Here is an 18,927-nt window from a genome sequence, read left to right on the forward strand (position 1 = left end):
TAGGGAAATTATCAGAACATGTGTCCGATGGTAATGCATTATTTTATTCACTAAAAATTATTCATTATGCAAAGATAATATTGTATCTTTCTTTGTTCACAGTCATTATTACTAAGAATCATTTAGTTTGTATATACAATGATAATCTAGTGACACTGGTGTATTTTACAAAAGCTAAAACACATGTCTTTGATAAGATCAATAAGTTAGAACCTAAGTTAATCACAACAGATTTATTTGTACCTAATGGACGTAGACTCGACAAGAAAATTCAAGTAAACAAGTCTGCTGACTTGGTAAATAATCTCCAAATTTTTTCTAAAAATTATAAATAAAAAAATATATTTGATAGCCAATAGCCTGTAGGAAATTATGTACCTTTATAGATATTAATTTGGCGAAAATCTACAATGAATGAAGTTTATCCATGGAGTCCTGCTATGAAACAATATCATCGTGCAAACATGCATCTGTTTCGGCTTACAGGGTATGAATTAGAGAATATACTTACAATTATAATTATGCCATGCTTTTTTAATCTTCTTCATCCTTTTCAACAATTATACAACATTGCTTGTTTGCTTGATCTCTTTTTGCAGTATCTTCTGATGGCTCCATGACTTCTGCTTTTTCCTTACAATTAATCTTTTTCCACTCCATTTGCTTACATAATTGCTGATGTTTCTTTACATATAATTCCCATGAATCTTTCTTGTACTGGGGAATCATTGACAATTCTTTGGCAATATTTCTGGTAATCTTCTTTGGTAAATCCCATGTGCCCTTACAATATTTTTTAATATAATTTTTACATAGTACATGAAAAACTTTAAAAGAGAAATAATATAATATTATATAAAATAAACTACTTTATACAAATATAAATAATTTATATTTATAAATTTTTAATACATTTATAATTTTATACAAACTTTATATATTTCCCATGGTGAATGTTTATCTTTGTTGACATCATCTAGTATGTGTCCATTATCATCTGCAATAAATTTAGTAGTAACACAGTGTCTGTTTGGCAAACTTGGGTACCATTTCGATACTTCCCAATTTCGCAATCTTTTTGGTGCAAATGCATCATCTGTCCAATGGTTATGCCAATATTGAGACATTTCTAAGCACAATTTGTTCTTTTATAAAATTAATATACATCAATTTTATACAACTTTACTTTAGTTATTACAAATCTTTCTGTGATGTCAAGTCATGTGGTTAGTTATGCATATTGCTATGCCTGTTGCTATGGTCATGTAAATCTATTGACGTATTGTGTATTACTTATATATATGTATGTATAATATATACAAATACTATGATATATGTGTGTACATACTCTACATACAAAAATGTGTATAGATCTAATAATTCATATTTTCAGAACAAAGTTAGAATTGTTATGTTACATTCGTACTGAGTTTGATCCTTTGTGTATTATGTTTGATATATGTGATGACAACATTATTCATTCTGTAGAACAAAAAGTTTCAAGGAAGGTAATTGTTGTGTAGTTCATAATTTTATTCTTTCAATTTAATCTAGATTTAGTTATATGCTGTATTTAAAAAAATGCATATATATAAATATAATATATAGGGAGAAGTCACTGTAGAGTGGCGTACTTACGAAGTTTCTCGGCAGAACAAATTAAAAAGAATTGCCGTGATCTCCGTACCACTGCCGACGCATACAAGTTGCGTGAGATTTTCGCCTCATCAAGAATTATTGTTATTATGTTGCATTGATGGCACTATTATGATATACGATCAAACGAAATCGACAACCACCAGTGTAAAAGCCGCGTTTGTAAGTCTATTATATAATACACATACATATTTAAGGCTGTGTTCCGATTCCCCATCCTGGTGTGCAGCCGATATTATAGTATACGTGACATACTATAATATTGGGTGCACCTAGATGGGGAATCGGAACACAGCATTAGAAAAAAATTGATGTCTTTTTTTCTCTTTCTTCAAGATACCTACTTTGGCTGCTTGGCATAGCGACGGTATAATATTCGTGGTGGGCAATGACAGAGGCCAGTTTCAACATTTTGATATCACTTTAATGTGTATCAAAAGCCAGACATTGAATGACGAAACGACGCCAGCAAATATTCTCGACTTGTCACCGTATTTCAAGTACAAGCAATAAAATAATTAATATATATAGAGATATATGTACTCGCAATAAGATCCAATTCATGAAATAATTATACAAAGCAGGAATCAGCATACCTTGTTACATATGGAATGGAACAGGAAAAGTGACACAAATCAAATTCATTATTATAATAATAACAATGCTTTGTTCTTGTTACTTTTCGAACGGTGAGGATCACACATTGTTTCATGTAACAACAACATATATTTGATATATAAATGAACGATCTCTATTATGTATCAACAGAGGACCGATTGGCGTTATTAAAGTAATCGAAGGCAATACTTTATCCGGGGACGAACTAGTCAGAAGATATTTGTCCGATTCTCGAATAGAACAGGCAACTGCCTTACTATTGTCAATGAATTGGGATACACATTCACATATATGCATGCAATCGCTCAATCAAATCTTAAATTATTTATTCAAGTTACCATTAACAACGGAACGGGAAGGTAAAATAAAATTTTGTTATTTCTAATCTACTGGTAAACTTCAAATGGCTAAAAAAATGCGATCTTATTAATTTGAAACAGGTCTGATACAAAATGCTCTGGGTAGTTTTCACGTGCCTATTAAACCGATAAGTCAGGCTGTCGAAGAGGAATACGGAGATGAAGTGAGGGATTTAACAAGACGATTCTTCTATCATTTATTAAGGTAACGCCCGTTATACAATACGATATTAAAATATTGTGTCGAAATTTATTCTAACGACCATAAATTCTGTAGATACAGAATGTTTGAGAAAGCTTTCAGACTAGCTATTGATTTAAACGATCACGATCTCTTCATGGACATACATTTCTATGCTGTGGTTCTAAATGACATGGAACTGGCAACTGCAGCTAAAGAGAAAGCTGAGAATATTTTGAGTAGATCAAATAGCTGCAATGACTCGCGTAAGAATCGCATAAAAGATATTCCGAAAAGAATATGATAAAATATCATATATTTACAATTTCTTATAGATTCAACATGTTCGAGAGCATCGTGTTCTATATGTTCTGATTCAAGCAATGAGAAAGGCGAAGAAGAAGAGGAGGAGGAGGAAGAGGAGGAAGAAACATATAGTGAAGAGAGCGAAGATTCTCGGAAGGAAGACCGAGCCAATCTAAAACAATCGAAAAGACACCATTATAGAAAAGCCTCCAGTCAAATCCCACCCTTACCAGTTATCCATCCTCATCACGATATCAAGAACATACTCTCTACATCCTATAACAATATTCCGTCCATTAATAAGACTGACTATACTCGAATACCTTCGCTCTTGGATACCTCTAACGGTATTTTAACTTCGTTTAATCACTCTTCGCACGTTTCGAATCCATTTCTAGCATCAACTTCTTTCAACAAATCATACAATATACAATCGAACTTCACACCAGTTAACACGACGAACATCATCAACAGTTCTCTGGCGTTTAATAATGCATCAGATGATTTAATGACCACGTCATTCGGTAGTGTTTCTCTCACTGAATCGGAAGTAATAATCGATGATCAATCCGGCGACAATTTTGATACTAGGTCATACGACAAGTCGTTACTTAATGAAATACCATATTCCTTCAATAGTTCCGTTGCCAATGCGATGACAACTTGTGCACAGGACGATAGCTTTATCTCAACTCCCTTCAACAAGCCGATGTATGAATCTGAAGACATTGAATCTAAATATTTGGCAAACTCGTTAAATGCTGTTGACAGTAACATTATGTCAACGTCGTTCAGTACTCGAATCACGAGCGCTCCCGTTTTGCATAGTAACTCCTTAAATGTAACAACAACGAATAATAACTCTGAAATAACTTCTTCCATGTTACAAAGTGCAAAGTCATCAAAGATAACTGATAAATTACTAAACAGAATTCTCATTGACACCGATCGTTTACCTCAAACTCAATTGCCTCTTCCAGACAATATCTGCAACAATCTGATGTCTACCTCGTTTAACTATCCCGAAGGTAATGCAGCTTCCGAAAGTAGCGGAATTATGTTTCCCAATAAATTTAGCAGCAACGATCAAGGTATTAAATTACAACAATTTGAAACAGTAGAAGAGAAAGAAACGGACGTCGATATTCCACCACCGCCCTCTTTGACAAGTTCTCTCGCTAATTACCTTCATGGTCTACCCAGAAAAAATTATCCTCTGTCCAAAAGCGCTCCAGGTTTATCGGACATCACGGACGAATCGATCCACAAGTTTCCCTTGAGCAAAGCGACTTATGTTCCGTCGCGCACTTTACAAAAACCAAATTCCACGTCGTCTAACATATCTCAAAACCAGAAAATCCCGTCCCCGTCTTTTAAAACTTATAGGTACAATTACGATCTAGATTATGTACCATTTCATGGTGCTCGCGATGACACAGACTTGCAGTACTATTCACAAACGGCCGGTAAACAAAGTTTTCCATCACAAAACTTTCATCCTAGCTATGGCGCGCAACATAGATTATTCGAGAATAGATATTCGTCGAGATCTTTCCAAAACGTTAATGTAAATAAAGAAACTAGAATATTTTCCAACATACCACCTCTGCCTGTGATTAATACATCTATTGCCAATTCGATCTGCACTACAAATCCGCCGTTCACCGACGCGCCAGTAAGTTCCAATGAAAAGCCAAAAGTGAAGTTCTCGGATACTGTCACTCACATATTAGTACCTGGCACAGTAAGTATAGTTTTTAACAAAGATATATTTTGTATCTCTAAAATAATGTCTAATATGTATCCTTTTTTTGTATATATATATACGACACCAAATATATATATATATATATATATGTATGTGTATGTGTGTATGTATAGATTCAAGTACATAGGCAGAAACGACCTGCTACACAAGTACATGTAACGGATCCCAAACGTGAACTAGCTGAAAGTCTTCCACTCTGCCTGGGTAATGAAGATTATCTTAAAGATTTTCAACCATTATCTAGTAAGTATTTTACATAGCATGATATGTTTCATGTTTATGTGTGTTAAGAAATAATTTGTATAGAACATGGCTTTATCATTTAGTTCTTTGTTTTTGATACTTTGCAGAAGACGATATAGACGAGAAAGTAAAAGAATCTCTCAAATCTGATGACAGTACAAAGATTAAAGTTGTGCATTTTGGTTTATTGTAAATCTATAAGTAGAGTATTAAGAAAATTTGTTAGAATTAATTTAATACCTGTTGCAAGAATAGTTGTATTTGCACATACCATTTTATGTGTATGTGTATTGTTATGATAAAACAGTGACAGAAACAAAATAGAGGTTGTCAGTCGGATAATTAAGTCACAAAAAAAGAGCACTCTCTTAATTCATATTTAAAACCTGAACACCCCCCCCCCCTAGTCCCTTCACAAATTTTCTTTGTTGAAAATATCTTTTGTTACATATTGTAACATATGGGTGCATATGCATACATATATTTTATATTATACATTGTCAAAGAGCTAAGAACCTAGTATCATAAACAAGATTAGGAAATACAAATATAGATAATATACTTTCTCAGACAGGTATACACATTTCATTTCCAATTTGATTCAAAATTTTAAGCAATTTGTAACAAAAAGAAAATATTTCTTCTTCTCAAAAGCAATACACATTGCAACATTATTATTTTAAACTTTTATATCAGTTTGTTTTTTGTAAAATAGTTCTCTTTTCTTTAAACTACAGAAAAAGAGAATTATAAACAAATATTTATCTTTTATATCTTAATCTTATCATATTATTATTTTATTATACTTGTATTTTTATATTTATTATGTTTGTATTTATTGTCTGCATTTTTATAAATTTTTAAAATTTTTATAAATATATATCTCTCAAGAAATAGAATAGAAAAAGTTATTTTTTCCATTGATTTTGTTGTTAAATCTTAAGTTTTTGCTGTTTTAAAAATTTGTGTGTACTGAAAAAAGTATTCTTATAATGGAAAAGTATCTTTATACATTAATATACATACATACAAGAGCATTGTATTTGCATTTAGATTTTATATCAATTGCAATAATTTATTAAGTTTTGTTCTTCATTGTATCTAATGTAGATTTCAAATCAAGTAATTCTTTGTCTGGTACATATCGCTTCCGCTCTAATGCAGGATCGAAAGTATCTACATTAAGAGTAACGCCCTGTGGAAGAGATGCTTCTAATGCTCTGATTAATATGGAACATTTAATAGCAGATACCTCTGATAATTGTGTATATCTTTCATAAATTTTAAGATTGTATTCAGATATAACTGTCATTGTTCCAGTTTTATATTTCTGGATCTTCAATTCCTGAGGTGGTAATGCCCAACTGAAGGAAAATGGTGTTAGAAAAATTGAAGAAACAATATTTAAATAAATTAATGGAAACTTACCTATTGTCTACATCAATTTGCATGCTATCTGCCAATTTATCCATGAATGTTTGATAACATTCGAGCACTGAATAGTCGTAACCCTTAATTTGTATATTTATCATAGGTAAAAGTGGAAATTTCGATTTTCCTGTCTATAAAAAAAATTCAAAAAAATAAACCGTTATATATATACTTTTTCTTTTTTTTTTTTTTTAAGTGTTACGATCCAAAAGTCTAACCTCTAGATAATCAGGCTCGTACAAGCTTCCGGTATAAAATTTTGCAGATAAGGTTTTCGTTACGAATGAATGTTGTTTAATCCGTATAATCTGAAATAAAAATAATAAACACAATATTGTGATACATAAATAATATAAAAATTGCATTTTCACAAGTTATTTTATTCAGTATGAAAATTAGATAATTAATTGTCACGGAAATACAATATACCTGTTTGATCAGATTTAAAGTCATTTTCCGTGATAAGAAACAATAACGAAACTGATCTTCAGAAAACTTTAATTCAAAAATCTGATTGTCAAGAATAGTGTCACTTTAACTTTTGTAAAAGTATAAGGTTCCTCTCATCCCAATCAGCTGATTACTTGTGCCTTTGCGCCACTTGTTCCTAAAACTGACGTTGACGACTGTAAGATGTGTCGTTTCATGGAAATTCTATCCTAAATAAGTTAACCTAAAGTTTGCCAAATTTTTACGTGTAAAATTTATATTATCGCGGTATAAGAGAAGATTATTTTATAATTTTAATTGATAAAAAGTATTCTTTGAAATAATTACATCATATTATGAAAAGAACACTCTATTAAATTATATAGCATGCCGAAAGAACTCTGATACCTGCCACCTGTCAATCTTCCACTTGTGCTAATATTCTACAACAAATGTTAATCTTGATATTATCTAGCTTGCTAAGAAAATCATGGATATCGAGACGGAAAATGTAATAAATCTGGTATTTCCAGAAAATATTCCAGGTGGGATTACCCTTACTATATATACTTGGAAATTAATTGTTAATATATTGTTTAATATTGTGTATTGTGTGTGTGTGTGTGTGTGTACATGGATAATTATATAATTTTTGTTTTAGAATCGTGGAAAGAAAATCCTGAATTTTATCAGTATCTCTTAAAACTTGGTGGCTATGATGTAGATCAGCTGAGTAAGGATATTTTTATTAGTTCACTTTGAATTTAATCTTTGCAATACACACCTATAAGATAGTTTTAGCCTAATTTTCTCTGCTCCTAATTTTCCAGGTAAAGAACCCGATCATTTGTCTGATGAGAAAAATGCAGTGCTTCAGACTACACAAGAGCTGGTTTTTGCGAACTACAAAACTTTTATCCAGACAGCAGAAAGTTCGAGAGAGATACTCAATCATGTAATCTCAAGGAATATAAGCTAAAAGAATGCATAGATCTTCAAAATAATTATATTAACAAATTGCATTATTTCACTTTTAGTTCAATGAGACTGAAAGCCGTCTTGACAAGCTTGTACAAAAAATCCCAAAATTTATAGAAAAGTGTCAATCATTTTGTGATGCTTCAAAGGATATTAATGCACATCGAAGATTAAACAGCTTAACACTGACACGAAATGCAGAATTACTCGAAATTCTTGAAATGCCCCAACTAATGGAATCATGCTTGAGAAGCAACCAATATAATGAAGCATTAGAATTGTCTCAATACGCCCGTCAATTAGGAGTGAAACATGGAGATATTCCTATTATTTCGGTATAAACTTAATTGAAATTCTTTGACACTCCTGTATATGTTTGATTTCATTTTTTATGAATATTTCAGTCTATAGTAGCAGAGATTGAAAGCAGCTGGTCAGGAATGGTAGGACAAGTAGTCGGATCTCTAAGAGGGGATCTACCACTTCCAAGATGTCTTCAGCTTGTAGGTTTGCTACGGTCAATGGATGCGTTTACAGAACCAGAACTTCGTATAAAATTTCTTCAAGCAAGAGATAGTTGGCTCCAAGGCTTGTTAAACGCGATACCGAAAGAAGATCGTAAGAGCGTTTTATTTGAATTATAAGCTACGATCAAGAGAAATATTGATTTATCATTGAAAGAATCATTGATTCCTTTCTATGCTTGCAGCTAATCTTCATATAACCAAAACGATAGAATTATCTAGGATACACTTGTTCAATATAATAACTCAATACAAAGCTATGTTCAATGATGACGAATTAGTAATCCCCGGCCGCGACTTGACGCTAAATGAATCCGCGATATTTTATCATTGGCTGGAGGAAAAGGTAAATAGGAAACGGATATAATATCAACAGAAATGTATGATTAAAATTTTTTTCTAGATATCGCAATTTCTTGGTACATTGGAGCAAGATTTACCGGGTGTAACGTCCATAGATTCTATTTTAGGCCAGTGTACGTATTTTGGATTATCATTTGGTCGAGTAGGCGTCGATTTTACTGGTCGAATATCGGATATATTTGTGCGAATTATCGGTGAAAAGTTTGAACAAGACATTCGTAGGACAACCAGGAAGTTTGAGAAAGACATGGAAACGTTTACATTGATCAACAAAACGCAACGGCTCGATATAAAAGCAGAGACTGCAATTATCTCTGTAAGTATAAAATTGTATCTTTCGAGAAATATATATATATATATATTTTAGTCTCCAATTACAATTGTCTCTTATCAGGAAAATCCGCCTGAACAATTGGTAGAATTTTATCCTTTAGCTGAATATTGCAACGGAATAATAACAGCTTTCAATGAATTGAGACTCTGTGCACCAGTGGCATTCTCTACTTTATGCACAAAATTGCTGCAGGAATCATTGCATAATGTGGCGAAAGCTATGCTATTATTTTACAAGCAAGAACAGCAAGTGAGTTGTCTTAGTATTTTTGTTCATAAAGAAATTCCGTATTCTTTTTGTCTTACAGGCTTTTGCAGCAGCAGAACGAGAGAATATGATTAAATTCACGGAATGTTTGAGCGAACAATTGATTCCTTATATACAATATTGTATACATTTGATTTTTCCACCCATTCAGATTGCAATGCATTTAGGAATATCAGTCAATGTACTCCAGAAAGAGGTATATATCAGTAAAATATATATATATATATATGCGTAACAAATAGATATATGTAATGTAAAATTATTTTTTTTGTAGGAAGTTACATATTTAAATAAGCAGAGTATATTAGAACCAGTGGCTACACTGTTGCCTGTTAGAAAAGATCCTTTAATCTCCAAATTATGCGTGTCTAATATACAGCCAGTAACATCATATGATGCAAAACTTTCCTTTACAACAGTAATATCTTCGCCAACAGAAATTGTGGATTCTACTTCAAAGACTATTGTATTTGAAATGGAAGAAACAAAAGAGAAAGAGGTTACTCAAAAGGGAACGATATCGAACTACAATGTACAAAATTCGTAAAATTTTGTTGATAATATAAATCAAAGTATTTAATTGTTAATTTTTGAACACACAATATTGCTTGCTATTCTATATATATGTTGAAGGTAGTGTAAATAAAAAAAATTTGAAGGTAGTGTAAATAAAAACAATTTTTACGATTCTGGACAACTTATTTTTAATGTGTGAAAATGCATACAGAGAAAATAAAAATTCAATAGACGATTATTCTGCGAGAATGCAAAATACTTGAATCTTAAAATAGACGCAAAGCAATTAGGCTTCACCACGGATACCGAAAATATTTATTCTTTCATAGACTCCTCCGTAACTTGACTCGGCTGCGCAGTTTCATTCTCATTTTTCTTCTTTTTGATTCCAGAGACAATATCGTCGATTCTTAGTAACAGGATAGCGGTCTCGATCGCCGTTTTGTATGTCTGTAACTTTACAGACAACGGCTCCCATATACCGTATTCCTTCATGTCAACCAATTTACCCGTTTCCCCATCAATGCCCCAAGTTGTTCCTTCCGTCGCATGTTTCGCGCGCAACGCCGTCAGAGTTCTAATAGTATTCGCACCGCAATTCTGCGCCAGAGTTCTGGGAATGATTTCTAAAGCCTGTGCGATCGCTTTGTACGGCCATTGTTCCACACCGGCAAGACCCGCCGCTTTCTCAGTTAATAGCCGCGATACAGCCATTTCCACTGCTCCGCCACCTATGAAACAGAGAATTATAATAAAATATATTAATACAATTTTGATAAAAATAAAATAGCAACCTTATGCGCGCGCGCGCACACACACACCTGGTACAAGTTTCGGATTGATGAGAAGATTTCTGGCGACATGTAGCGCATCTTGTAAATTTCTTTCAGTTTCGTTCAAGACATCTTTACTGGCTCCTCTCAGAATAATGGTACAAGCTTTAGGATCCTTGCACTCTGTGATGAAACAGAAATAATCGTCGCCGAGCTTCTTGATCTCGAAAAGGCCAGCTCCTGTACCAACATCCTCTTCCTTTAATTCCTCCGTACGATTCACGACGGTGGCACCGCAGGCACGAGCGATTCTGTTAATATCGCTCTTTCGTAGCCTGCGGATCGCGGATATGCCGGCTTTGACAAGGTAATGCTGAGCGAGATCGGATACACCCTTCTCCGTTATCACTACATCCGGCTTCACCAAGATAACATCTTCACAGATCTTTTTTACATGCTCCTCTTCTAATTCTAGGATCTTCGTAAAATCGGTATCCTTCATTATCTCTATATTCGTTTGAGATTCGCCCTTCTTATATTCCAATGGGCAATCTAGCAGCACTATTCTCGGATTTTTGATGTAACGTCTCATTTTTGGATGTGTCACATCCTTATTGATCATTACACCCTTTAAGACGACACTGTCCTCTATCGTACCACCTGGTATTTTCTCTACCTTGGCATAACGTTTGATGTCGATCTCCCTTCTGCCGTTTTCCTCAAGCATTACCATATAAACAGCGTCCAGAGCAATCTGGCATGCCAATTCAGACCAGCGTCTGATAAATTTAGTGCCTATACAGGAGTTTATCACCTGGATTAATTTCTTTTTATCATTGCAATCTAAATCAATACTGATCTGCTCATTAAGGATTGTGACCATATCTTCCAAGGCCTGACGATATGCCCTTATGATGACAGTGGGATGCATGTTTTGTTCCAAAAATGGTTCAGCAGATCACCTGGATTTTATCATTGCAATCTAAATCAATACTGATCTGCTCATTAAGGATTGTGACCATATCTTCCAAGGCCTGACGATATGCCCTATATGCCCTTGTGGGATGCATGTTTTGTTCCAAAAATGGTTCAGCAGTGGCCAAGATCTCACCCGACAAGACAATGACTGACGTAGTACCGTCTCCTACCTCTTCATCCTGAGTCCTGGCAATTTCTATCATGGACTTTCCAGCAGGATGTTGCACAGTGATCTCACGTAGGATCGCATTTCCATCGTTTGTCATTACAATGCCACCCATTGGATCCATCAACATCTTCAACATAGCTTGTGGACCCAGACATGTTCTAATAACATCAGCAATTGCCTTGAAAATAAAAATAATAAAAATCAAGGCTTGTTAAATTAACATTGTATATAAATATTCTATATTTTTGTGTCACAGGCTTAAATTGTATCTTGACTAATAAGCCGAGATCACGATACTATTATTCTCGTCGAATTTAACAATTAAGCCATGATCATGTTATAATTGAATTTACAAATTGCGCACAAGGAGAAATCCTTTACACTGAATCAATTTGTACAGATTATTATTATAGAATCCTATATGTATAAGTTAAGAATGATAATATACGATAAATATAAGTCAATTAATGATCGCCACTTGATTCACGAGCGATCAGGTTCTTGCCACTTTGGAAAGCCGCACGTGGGTGTGCCGGCAATAGTGCCAGGAGTACCTTATAAGGCGATACTTGACTCACAAGTTAAACGCTCACCTTACCCGCCTGAATGTTCTCCCTCTGCACTTTTCTGCCACTATCCCGCTTCGTGTTCTGGCCTGCAATAACCAGAATATTTGACATGATCAGAGGAACGATTTATTTTATTTATAACATACGCGAATCGCCAAATAACAAATTCAAAAAAAGGACGGTCGAGTAATTTCAGATCGTGGGATTTTTTGACGCATGCGTGCCTCTAGATCTCAGATCGACGATACTTGTGAAGAAGGTAACCTTTAACTTACTCAGAACCACAATTGGCGCTGCTCCCGGTCCAAACATCGTATTTTATAGTTTTTTTCTCTTGTTATTGTGATCTTTCTTACAATTATCGGCGCGTATACAACCGCGATTTTCCGAAGAAAGAGAGCGAGGAACACTGATTGTATGTCTTCCGAAAGAGTACGAAAAGCACATTCATTAAACGGAGAAAACGAAGGTCCACAAAGCACGAACAATCTATTTGATAGAGTACGACGTACGATTGGTAACTCCTGCACACAGGACGCGGCAGCGCTTGCCGCGCGGCTAAAGGCGACGCGGTAGCCAATCAATTTACAACTTTCCCATAAGAGCGAAAGATTGATTGGCTACCGCGTCGCTTCTTGCCGCGCAGCAAGTGCAAGCCGATGCAGGTTAATTTCTGAACGGTCGTGGGGTAACTATTTTACTCGGGGTTGTCGAACGCCAAAGCATGCCAAGGCATGTTACATATATATTACAATAGAATAAATTAGCATCGAAAGAAATTTGTTCATACTTCAATTTTCGATGAAACTTGTTCGATACTTTTCTACATCTTAAAGCAAGATTTGGATTTAATGAATGTCTTCGTCAAAATCTTAGAATTTCACATGTATATTAAACATCACTTAATAAACAATACCGATTATTTAGGACCGCTCTCTGACCAAATTCCAATTAACTTATATTATAATATATATGTAATATATTTTAGATAGTAAAAATTCTCATTACGTTTTCAAAATACATCACTCAGCTTCTTTCACGAACCACTCAGTTATGGAGTGCTTATTTTCTAATAATAGAATTATTTGATGAAATATATACCTTATCACAGCATGATTATTGTGGCAGAGAAATTATTGGTGATGCAGGAAATTGGCAACATCGCAAAACAGCTGATTTTATCTGGAAAATCACATTGCATCTGATTGCATCCGATATTCGATATATAACTATACATTTTCGATAATAAAATAATTGGATGAACTAATAAATAAAATATAACCGTATGAATTACAGTCAAACGGCCGGTAATGTCATCAATCTTCTATTATCTTCGAGCCTACCGGGCCCACTTGGTATAGTTACGATCACGAAAATTTATACCCAGGGCCAGAGCGGTCTCTTTTCTTTAATAATATTTCGTCGATATCTTTAGCCTTTTTGCTTTTTGCTGACAACAGTTGATAGCAGGCTTGGAACTTGGAATGGTCTGCTTTCGACAGACTTGATTGTTTGGATTAATTAATTAATTAGCTTGTAATATTTGTAATATTTTTGTTGATATAGAGAGTAATTCTCCATTGTGTTTATATATCGTGGAAAGATCAGATTACGAACGAATTATATAGTTGGAAATTTTGCTGTAGACAATTCTACCAGTTGAAATAATTGTTCGATTGTGTGCGGCTTCCTTATAGATTGTATCGTCGAAAATAATTTATTCTGATGCAATTTTCTGTATGATATCAACAATCAGTAGCTTTTCGTACAATATCTTGGCACAAATTTCGATAGATTGTCCTGCGATTTCTTCGATGAATAGCATACGCATTATCTACGCTTGTGTATTTACATATTTGTGTTTATGCCAACATAAATTGCGTCAATATTGTAAATGTAATGTACAGTAATGGAAAAGCAAATTCGCGTTCAAGTGCTTGATTAATTGATATCATCATGATGGAGAGTACGAGCGATAAGTTTTTCTACGTGTACAGTTCTTCATTAGATACCAGGATACAAGTTAAAATGTGAGTTTCGACGTCGTTTACGTCACTGTTTGATCGACCTTAGGTTATCGGACGATAAAAGTACTTTAATATTCTTTCTATATGATGTAAATATTAATTATACTAATGTGAAATATAATCGGATCAGAGTAATTAATGCAACAATATGTGTGTCCGACCATCTGGTCGTTGTCTTTAATACCAACTGCATGTAATTTACAGGATATGACGGCCTCACGTTTAAATGATTTATTAGATACGTAATTGTTCTATTATTTCACAGAGGTACCTTAGAGGGCAAGAGATACAGACCTGAATACGACGAGCTACTTCTCGATCCTCTACTCAAATACTCAGGTTTATACGAGACAGGTGGGATTCGTGGTGATTTAGCTGCATCTCTGCAAGTATGGGCCGGTGGTAGACCATTGGCTCTGCCTATACATACAGCCTACAAACACTTCATCTCTCGTTGGAAGTAGGTTGCATTTCAAATTTTATATTACATGATGTATTATTACCATTAAATGATATCTTTAATATTATGATATTTTTAGCTGGAACCAGTGGGTCTATTTACCAATCTCCTACACGGATCTGCCACGCGATGCACAGCTATGCATAACTCTGTACGACTGCGCAGGACCTGGCAGACAGCTTCCAGTGGGTGGCACAACGATATCGCTGTTTGGCAAGCATGGAGTATACCGACAGGGCATGTTGGATCTTAGAGTATGGCCCGGGGTAGAAGCCGATGGTAGTGTTTCAACCAGTACACCAGGGAAAGCTAGAGATCATGGGAAAGAACAAATGCAAAGACTCGCAAAACTTGTTAAGAAACACAGAAATGGGCAAATAAACAAGATTGATTGGCTGGACAGATTAACTTTCAGAGAGATCGAATTAATCAATGAGAGGGAGAAAAGAGCATCAGAGTACTTGTATTTGATGATAGAATTTCCAGAAGTCACAATGGATGGTGTACCGGTATATAGCACAATTAATTTAAAGTACTTTTTATATATAAAAAAATAATATACATATAATTATTTTCTTTTTTTTATAGTATTCAATTGTGTATTATGAAAAAGATGGTGACGAAGTTTTTCAACATAGATTACAACCAGACGTTGTAACACTTCCTGATTATGAGATTTTACAAGTAAGGTTTTTACAAAAGAAAATATATAAAGTAATATATATGAGGCATATACAATATATGCTCCAAACTATATTGAAATAATAGAAAAGAAAAATGAGGCTTAATTTTTCTTCCAGGAAAATCTTGTAGAGGCAAAACACCATAAATTAGCCCGTAGTTTACGTAGTGGCGGTAACACTCGTGAATTAAAACCCACTTCGACTGTGCGTGATGCCTTAAATACGATATTGGGATATCCATCGACAACTGCACTTTCTACCGAGGAACAGGATTTGATTTGGAAGTACAGATTTTACTTGTCTAGCCAGAAGAAAGCGTTGACCAAGTTCGTAAAATGCGTTAATTGGAAAGTCGCTGGTGAAGAACGTCAAGCCTTGGAGATGTTAGCTTTATGGGCACCACCAGATTCTGAGGATGCTTTGGAGTTATTAGGACCCGCTTTCACTCATCCGGCCATTAGGAGATACGCGATTAGCAGACTAAATCAAGCGCCAGATGATGATTTAATGTTGTACTTGCTGCAATTGGTGCAAGCATTGAAATATGAAGACTTTGAAAGTATTAAGGCTGCTTATCAAGCAATGTTGAAGGAGAAGGAAGAGAGATTGGAGTCAAAAAGTTGGAATACCGAAAAATTGGAAAAAAGCGAAAGATTGGAGAAAATGGAAAAAACTGACAAATTAGATAAAGACATAAGAAATAGTGATTCTACATCTACTCCAGTTACAACTGTGAGTCAAACATAACATTTTTCTATTAATTTTATATTATATCTTACATAATTATACTTATTTACAGTCTAGTGAATCGGAGAGTCAATTATCGACGAGTCAAGAACCGCTTATGGATCTAGCATCGTTTTTAATTACACGTGCTTGTCAGAACTCGATGCTAGCTAATTATTTTTATTGGTATCTTTCTATTGAGTGTGAGGATCAAATTGATCCTGCGATAAGCGCCAAACAAGATACGCGAGTCAGAGAAATGTACGTCACTGTAATGAAAATGTTTTCCATGACATTAGCGCAGGGGAATACCGTTTGGCAAAAGAGAAGAGCGTTTCTTTTACGACAAAAGGTGTTCATCGATCAACTGGTATCTCTGGTAAAAGCCGTTGCGCGAGAAAGCGGAAATCGTAAGAAAAAGACTGATAGATTGAGGGCATTACTAACGGATCCAGATCCAGCATTCAAGATTAATTTTTCAAATTTTGAGCCAATACCTTTTCCATTAGATCCCGAGATTTGTATTAAAGGAATTATTCCAGAAAAGTACATATTCAAATTATTCGATGTATTAATGTTAATTTATATATTATACTCGAATTTACTTTATTAATTTTATTTAGGGCAAGTCTCTTTAAGTCTGCACTCATGCCATCAAAACTTACATTTTTGACAACAGATAATACCGAATATATAGCTATTTTTAAACACGGAGACGATTTACGACAAGATCAATTAATTTTACAAACAATAGCACTTATGGATAAATTATTAAGAAGAGAGAATTTAGATTTAAAGTTGACTCCATATAGGTAAAATCTTTTTACATAAAGATTATATAATATAAATTATGTTACATAAAACTATCGTTTTATGATTTTTAATCGTTATTTCAGGGTACTCGCAACAAGTACTAAACATGGTTTTGTACAATTTATCGAATCCACAACAGTTGCAGAGGTTTTAGCTAATGAGGGATCAATATTGAATTTCTTTCGAAAACATCATCCTTCCGAAACTGGACCTTATGGAGTAGTACCTGAAGTTATGGACACTTATGTTCGCAGTTGCGGTGAATACGACTAATATAACTCTATAAAATAAAATGAATAATTATTGTTATTTAATTATTATTTCAAAATTTCAGCTGGCTATTGCATAATTACATACGTACTAGGCGTCGGCGATCGTCACTTGGATAATTTACTTCTCACAGCATCAGGTATATTCTTTAAATAAAAGACTGTACAAACCGAATGAACCAAATGAACCAAATGATTTGTAATATCTATTTTCACAGGCACGCTCTTTCACATTGATTTCGGCTATATTTTGGGTAGAGATCCGAAACCTTTACCTCCTCCGATGAAACTCAGCAAGGAGATGGTCGAAGCTATGGGCGGCGTCGGTTCCGAACATTATCACGAATTTCGGAAACAATGTTACACAGCGTTCCTTCATTTACGTAGGCACGCTAATTTGATATTGAATCTATTCTCGCTAATGGTGGATGCAAGTGTTCCTGATATCGCTCTGGAACCGGACAAAGCCGTGAAAAAAGTCCAGGACAAATTACGATTGGATTTGACCGATGAAGAGGCTGTACATTACGTGCATAATCTTCTGGATTTGTCTGTCACCGCCGTGATGGCCGTGCTAGTGGAGCAACTCCATAAATTTGCACAATATTGGAGAAAGTAATAAGATGAAACATATACCAATGTACAGCGAAATCATGAAAACTGTGTTCCTTTCCATAGAGAAGCGCTAGAATTATTATTTTATATTGTATATAAAACTACCACGGCATGTTTATATAACATGTTAATATAATTTATTGTATTTTGGGAGCATTTTAGGCAATAAATATATTTGATAAGAATTATTACTTTTATTGCCTGATACTATTTCAGCCGAGTTTAATGACGATATATTAATGAGAGAGAGAGATAGAGAACGATTCTTTAATGTATATAATTATTATATTCTAGATATGTGCAAAAAATAATTATTAAACTTTAGGCAAATAATTTACAAATTATTATAGTATATTTTATACCTTATTTTATGAAAATTTTAATAAAAGCGTGTCTAATTATAACTATTATTTTTTTATTCTATTAAATATGATTCAGTTGGTAAAATAGGATATTAATTGCACAGAAATAATATATATTCATTGTACATGTAATCTGTTATGTAAATATTCGTATATTTATTTTATTCTTAATTACAATCGTGTATGTGGTGCACACAATAGAAATATAAATGTAAATAGATTCATATTGTTAGTGTTGAAAATATTAGATTGTTATATATGTGAAACGCAGAGTACTCTCTCTGTATTTTCATTCTTCAGTATCACTTTGTCATTTATGAATTTAATGAAGTCAAAACATAGCAATGTATATATAGCATACATACATATCTCATCTGTATCAGAAAATTTTTTTTCTTTAATAGAAAATGTAGTTACATATACATATTTCCCCATCTTACAATACTATATGCTATCTGTAGGTATATGCGAATTTTAATATAACTTTGATATATATATATATATATATAT

General features: G+C 33.9%; 6 protein-coding genes across 8 annotated transcripts in view; 3 read left to right on the forward strand and 3 right to left on the reverse strand.

The window, feature by feature from the left end:
• The window catches only part of LOC115235432 (WD repeat-containing and planar cell polarity effector protein fritz), a 6,271-nt gene extending 786 nt beyond the window's left edge, over nt 1-5,485 (forward strand). Inside the window, 13 exon segments of the mRNA XM_029807232.1 lie at nt 1-30; nt 103-296; nt 387-487; nt 1,394-1,508; nt 1,609-1,818; nt 1,993-2,156; nt 2,241-2,345; nt 2,425-2,633; nt 2,715-2,838; nt 2,911-3,080; nt 3,150-4,864; nt 5,002-5,131; nt 5,239-5,485. The exon segment at nt 1-30 is cut by the window's left edge and continues 19 nt beyond it. Coding sequence (XP_029663092.1) covers nt 1-30; nt 103-296; nt 387-487; nt 1,394-1,508; nt 1,609-1,818; nt 1,993-2,156; nt 2,241-2,345; nt 2,425-2,633; nt 2,715-2,838; nt 2,911-3,080; nt 3,150-4,864; nt 5,002-5,131; nt 5,239-5,324 — 3,353 coding nt within the window. The 3' untranslated portion in view covers nt 5,325-5,485.
• On the reverse strand, nt 482-1,771 carry LOC115235439 (protein Flattop). Of its 2 annotated transcripts, XM_029807241.1 has the most exons (3): nt 1,639-1,771; nt 933-1,129; nt 482-783 (listed from the first exon to the last, which is right to left on the reverse strand). In XM_029807241.1, the coding sequence occupies exons 2-3, from the start codon at nt 1,125-1,127 to the stop codon at nt 535-537; spliced, it is 444 nt and encodes a 147-aa protein (XP_029663101.1). In that variant the 5' UTR covers nt 1,128-1,129; nt 1,639-1,771; the 3' UTR covers nt 482-534. The 2 variants fall into 2 exon arrangements, with proteins under 2 accessions (XP_029663101.1, XP_029663102.1); XM_029807242.1 differs by lacking the exon at nt 1,639-1,771 and having other exon boundaries at nt 933-1,399.
• A 633-nt stretch (nt 5,486-6,118) lies between the features above and the next one.
• On the reverse strand, nt 6,119-7,515 carry LOC115235438. Its single transcript, XM_029807240.1, has 5 exons — nt 7,400-7,515; nt 6,992-7,175; nt 6,781-6,870; nt 6,560-6,693; nt 6,119-6,495 (listed from the first exon to the last, which is right to left on the reverse strand). The coding sequence occupies exons 2-5, from the start codon at nt 7,013-7,015 to the stop codon at nt 6,210-6,212; spliced, it is 534 nt and encodes a 177-aa protein (XP_029663100.1). The 5' UTR covers nt 7,016-7,175; nt 7,400-7,515; the 3' UTR covers nt 6,119-6,209.
• Nucleotides 7,183-10,151, forward strand: LOC115235435 (conserved oligomeric Golgi complex subunit 8). Of its 2 annotated transcripts, XM_029807236.1 has the most exons (10): nt 7,183-7,536; nt 7,653-7,724; nt 7,822-7,946; nt 8,029-8,304; nt 8,374-8,587; nt 8,679-8,839; nt 8,897-9,172; nt 9,251-9,439; nt 9,498-9,653; nt 9,732-10,151. In XM_029807236.1, the coding sequence occupies exons 1-10, from the start codon at nt 7,482-7,484 to the stop codon at nt 10,002-10,004; spliced, it is 1,797 nt and encodes a 598-aa protein (XP_029663096.1). In that variant the 5' UTR covers nt 7,183-7,481; the 3' UTR covers nt 10,005-10,151. The 2 variants fall into 2 exon arrangements, with proteins under 2 accessions (XP_029663096.1, XP_029663097.1); XM_029807237.1 differs by lacking the exon at nt 9,251-9,439.
• On the reverse strand, nt 10,143-12,951 carry LOC115235436 (T-complex protein 1 subunit gamma). Its single transcript, XM_029807238.1, has 5 exons — nt 12,738-12,951; nt 12,487-12,548; nt 11,817-12,071; nt 10,795-11,677; nt 10,143-10,704 (listed from the first exon to the last, which is right to left on the reverse strand). The coding sequence occupies exons 1-5, from the start codon at nt 12,772-12,774 to the stop codon at nt 10,289-10,291; spliced, it is 1,653 nt and encodes a 550-aa protein (XP_029663098.1). The 5' UTR covers nt 12,775-12,951; the 3' UTR covers nt 10,143-10,288.
• Nucleotides 12,952-13,772: 821 nt separating this feature from the next.
• Nucleotides 13,773-18,243, forward strand: LOC115235434 (phosphatidylinositol 3-kinase catalytic subunit type 3-like). Its single transcript, XM_029807234.1, has 10 exons — nt 13,773-14,492; nt 14,755-14,949; nt 15,029-15,458; nt 15,538-15,633; nt 15,750-16,364; nt 16,432-16,904; nt 16,982-17,170; nt 17,255-17,430; nt 17,506-17,580; nt 17,659-18,243. The coding sequence occupies exons 1-10, from the start codon at nt 14,419-14,421 to the stop codon at nt 18,057-18,059; spliced, it is 2,724 nt and encodes a 907-aa protein (XP_029663094.1). The 5' UTR covers nt 13,773-14,418; the 3' UTR covers nt 18,060-18,243.
• Nucleotides 18,244-18,927: the final 684 nt, after the last annotated feature.

The sequence above is a fragment of the Formica exsecta genome, unplaced genomic scaffold (genome assembly GCF_003651465.1).
Source record: "Formica exsecta isolate Colony F162 unplaced genomic scaffold, ASM365146v1 scaffold222, whole genome shotgun sequence".
Lineage (NCBI taxonomy): Eukaryota > Metazoa > Arthropoda > Insecta > Hymenoptera > Formicidae > Formica > Formica exsecta.

What these genes read in the sequence shown, in the direction of transcription:
- LOC115235435 (XM_029807236.1), top strand. Translation starts at nt 7,482, where the DNA reads ATGGATATCGAGACGGAAAATGTAATAAATCTGGTATTTCCAGAAAAT. An exon ending in ATTTCCAGAAAATATTCCAG is followed by an intron (nt 7,537 to 7,652) that starts GTGGGATTACCC and finishes TTTTTGTTTTAG; the next exon opens with AATCGTGGAAAGAAAATCCT. An exon ending in CAGAGACTGCAATTATCTCT is followed by an intron (nt 9,173 to 9,250) that starts GTAAGTATAAAA and finishes GTCTCTTATCAG; the next exon opens with GAAAATCCGCCTGAACAATT.
- LOC115235439 (XM_029807241.1), bottom strand. Translation starts at nt 1,127, where the DNA reads ATGTCTCAATATTGGCATAACCATTGGACAGATGATGCATTTGCACCA. An exon ending in CACCATGGGAAATATATAAA is followed by an intron (nt 784 to 932) that starts GTTTGTATAAAA and finishes AAATATTGTAAG; the next exon opens with GGCACATGGGATTTACCAAA.
- LOC115235436 (XM_029807238.1), bottom strand. Translation starts at nt 12,774, where the DNA reads ATGTTTGGACCGGGAGCAGCGCCAATTGTGGTTCTGA. An exon ending in AGCGCCAATTGTGGTTCTGA is followed by an intron (nt 12,549 to 12,737) that starts GTAAGTTAAAGG and finishes TGGTTATTGCAG; the next exon opens with GCCAGAACACGAAGCGGGAT. An exon ending in AGAACATTCAGGCGGGTAAG is followed by an intron (nt 12,072 to 12,486) that starts GTGAGCGTTTAA and finishes TTTATTTTCAAG; the next exon opens with GCAATTGCTGATGTTATTAG.
- LOC115235438 (XM_029807240.1), bottom strand. Translation starts at nt 7,015, where the DNA reads ATGACTTTAAATCTGATCAAACAG. An exon ending in ACGAGCCTGATTATCTAGAG is followed by an intron (nt 6,694 to 6,780) that starts GTTAGACTTTTG and finishes TTTTTTTTATAG; the next exon opens with ACAGGAAAATCGAAATTTCC. An exon ending in CAAATTGATGTAGACAATAG is followed by an intron (nt 6,496 to 6,559) that starts GTAAGTTTCCAT and finishes ATTTTCCTTCAG; the next exon opens with TTGGGCATTACCACCTCAGG.
- LOC115235434 (XM_029807234.1), top strand. Translation starts at nt 14,419, where the DNA reads ATGATGGAGAGTACGAGCGATAAGTTTTTCTACGTGTACAGTTCTTCA. An exon ending in CACTTCATCTCTCGTTGGAA is followed by an intron (nt 14,950 to 15,028) that starts GTAGGTTGCATT and finishes TGATATTTTTAG; the next exon opens with CTGGAACCAGTGGGTCTATT. An exon ending in TTAAAGTTGACTCCATATAG is followed by an intron (nt 17,171 to 17,254) that starts GTAAAATCTTTT and finishes TCGTTATTTCAG; the next exon opens with GGTACTCGCAACAAGTACTA.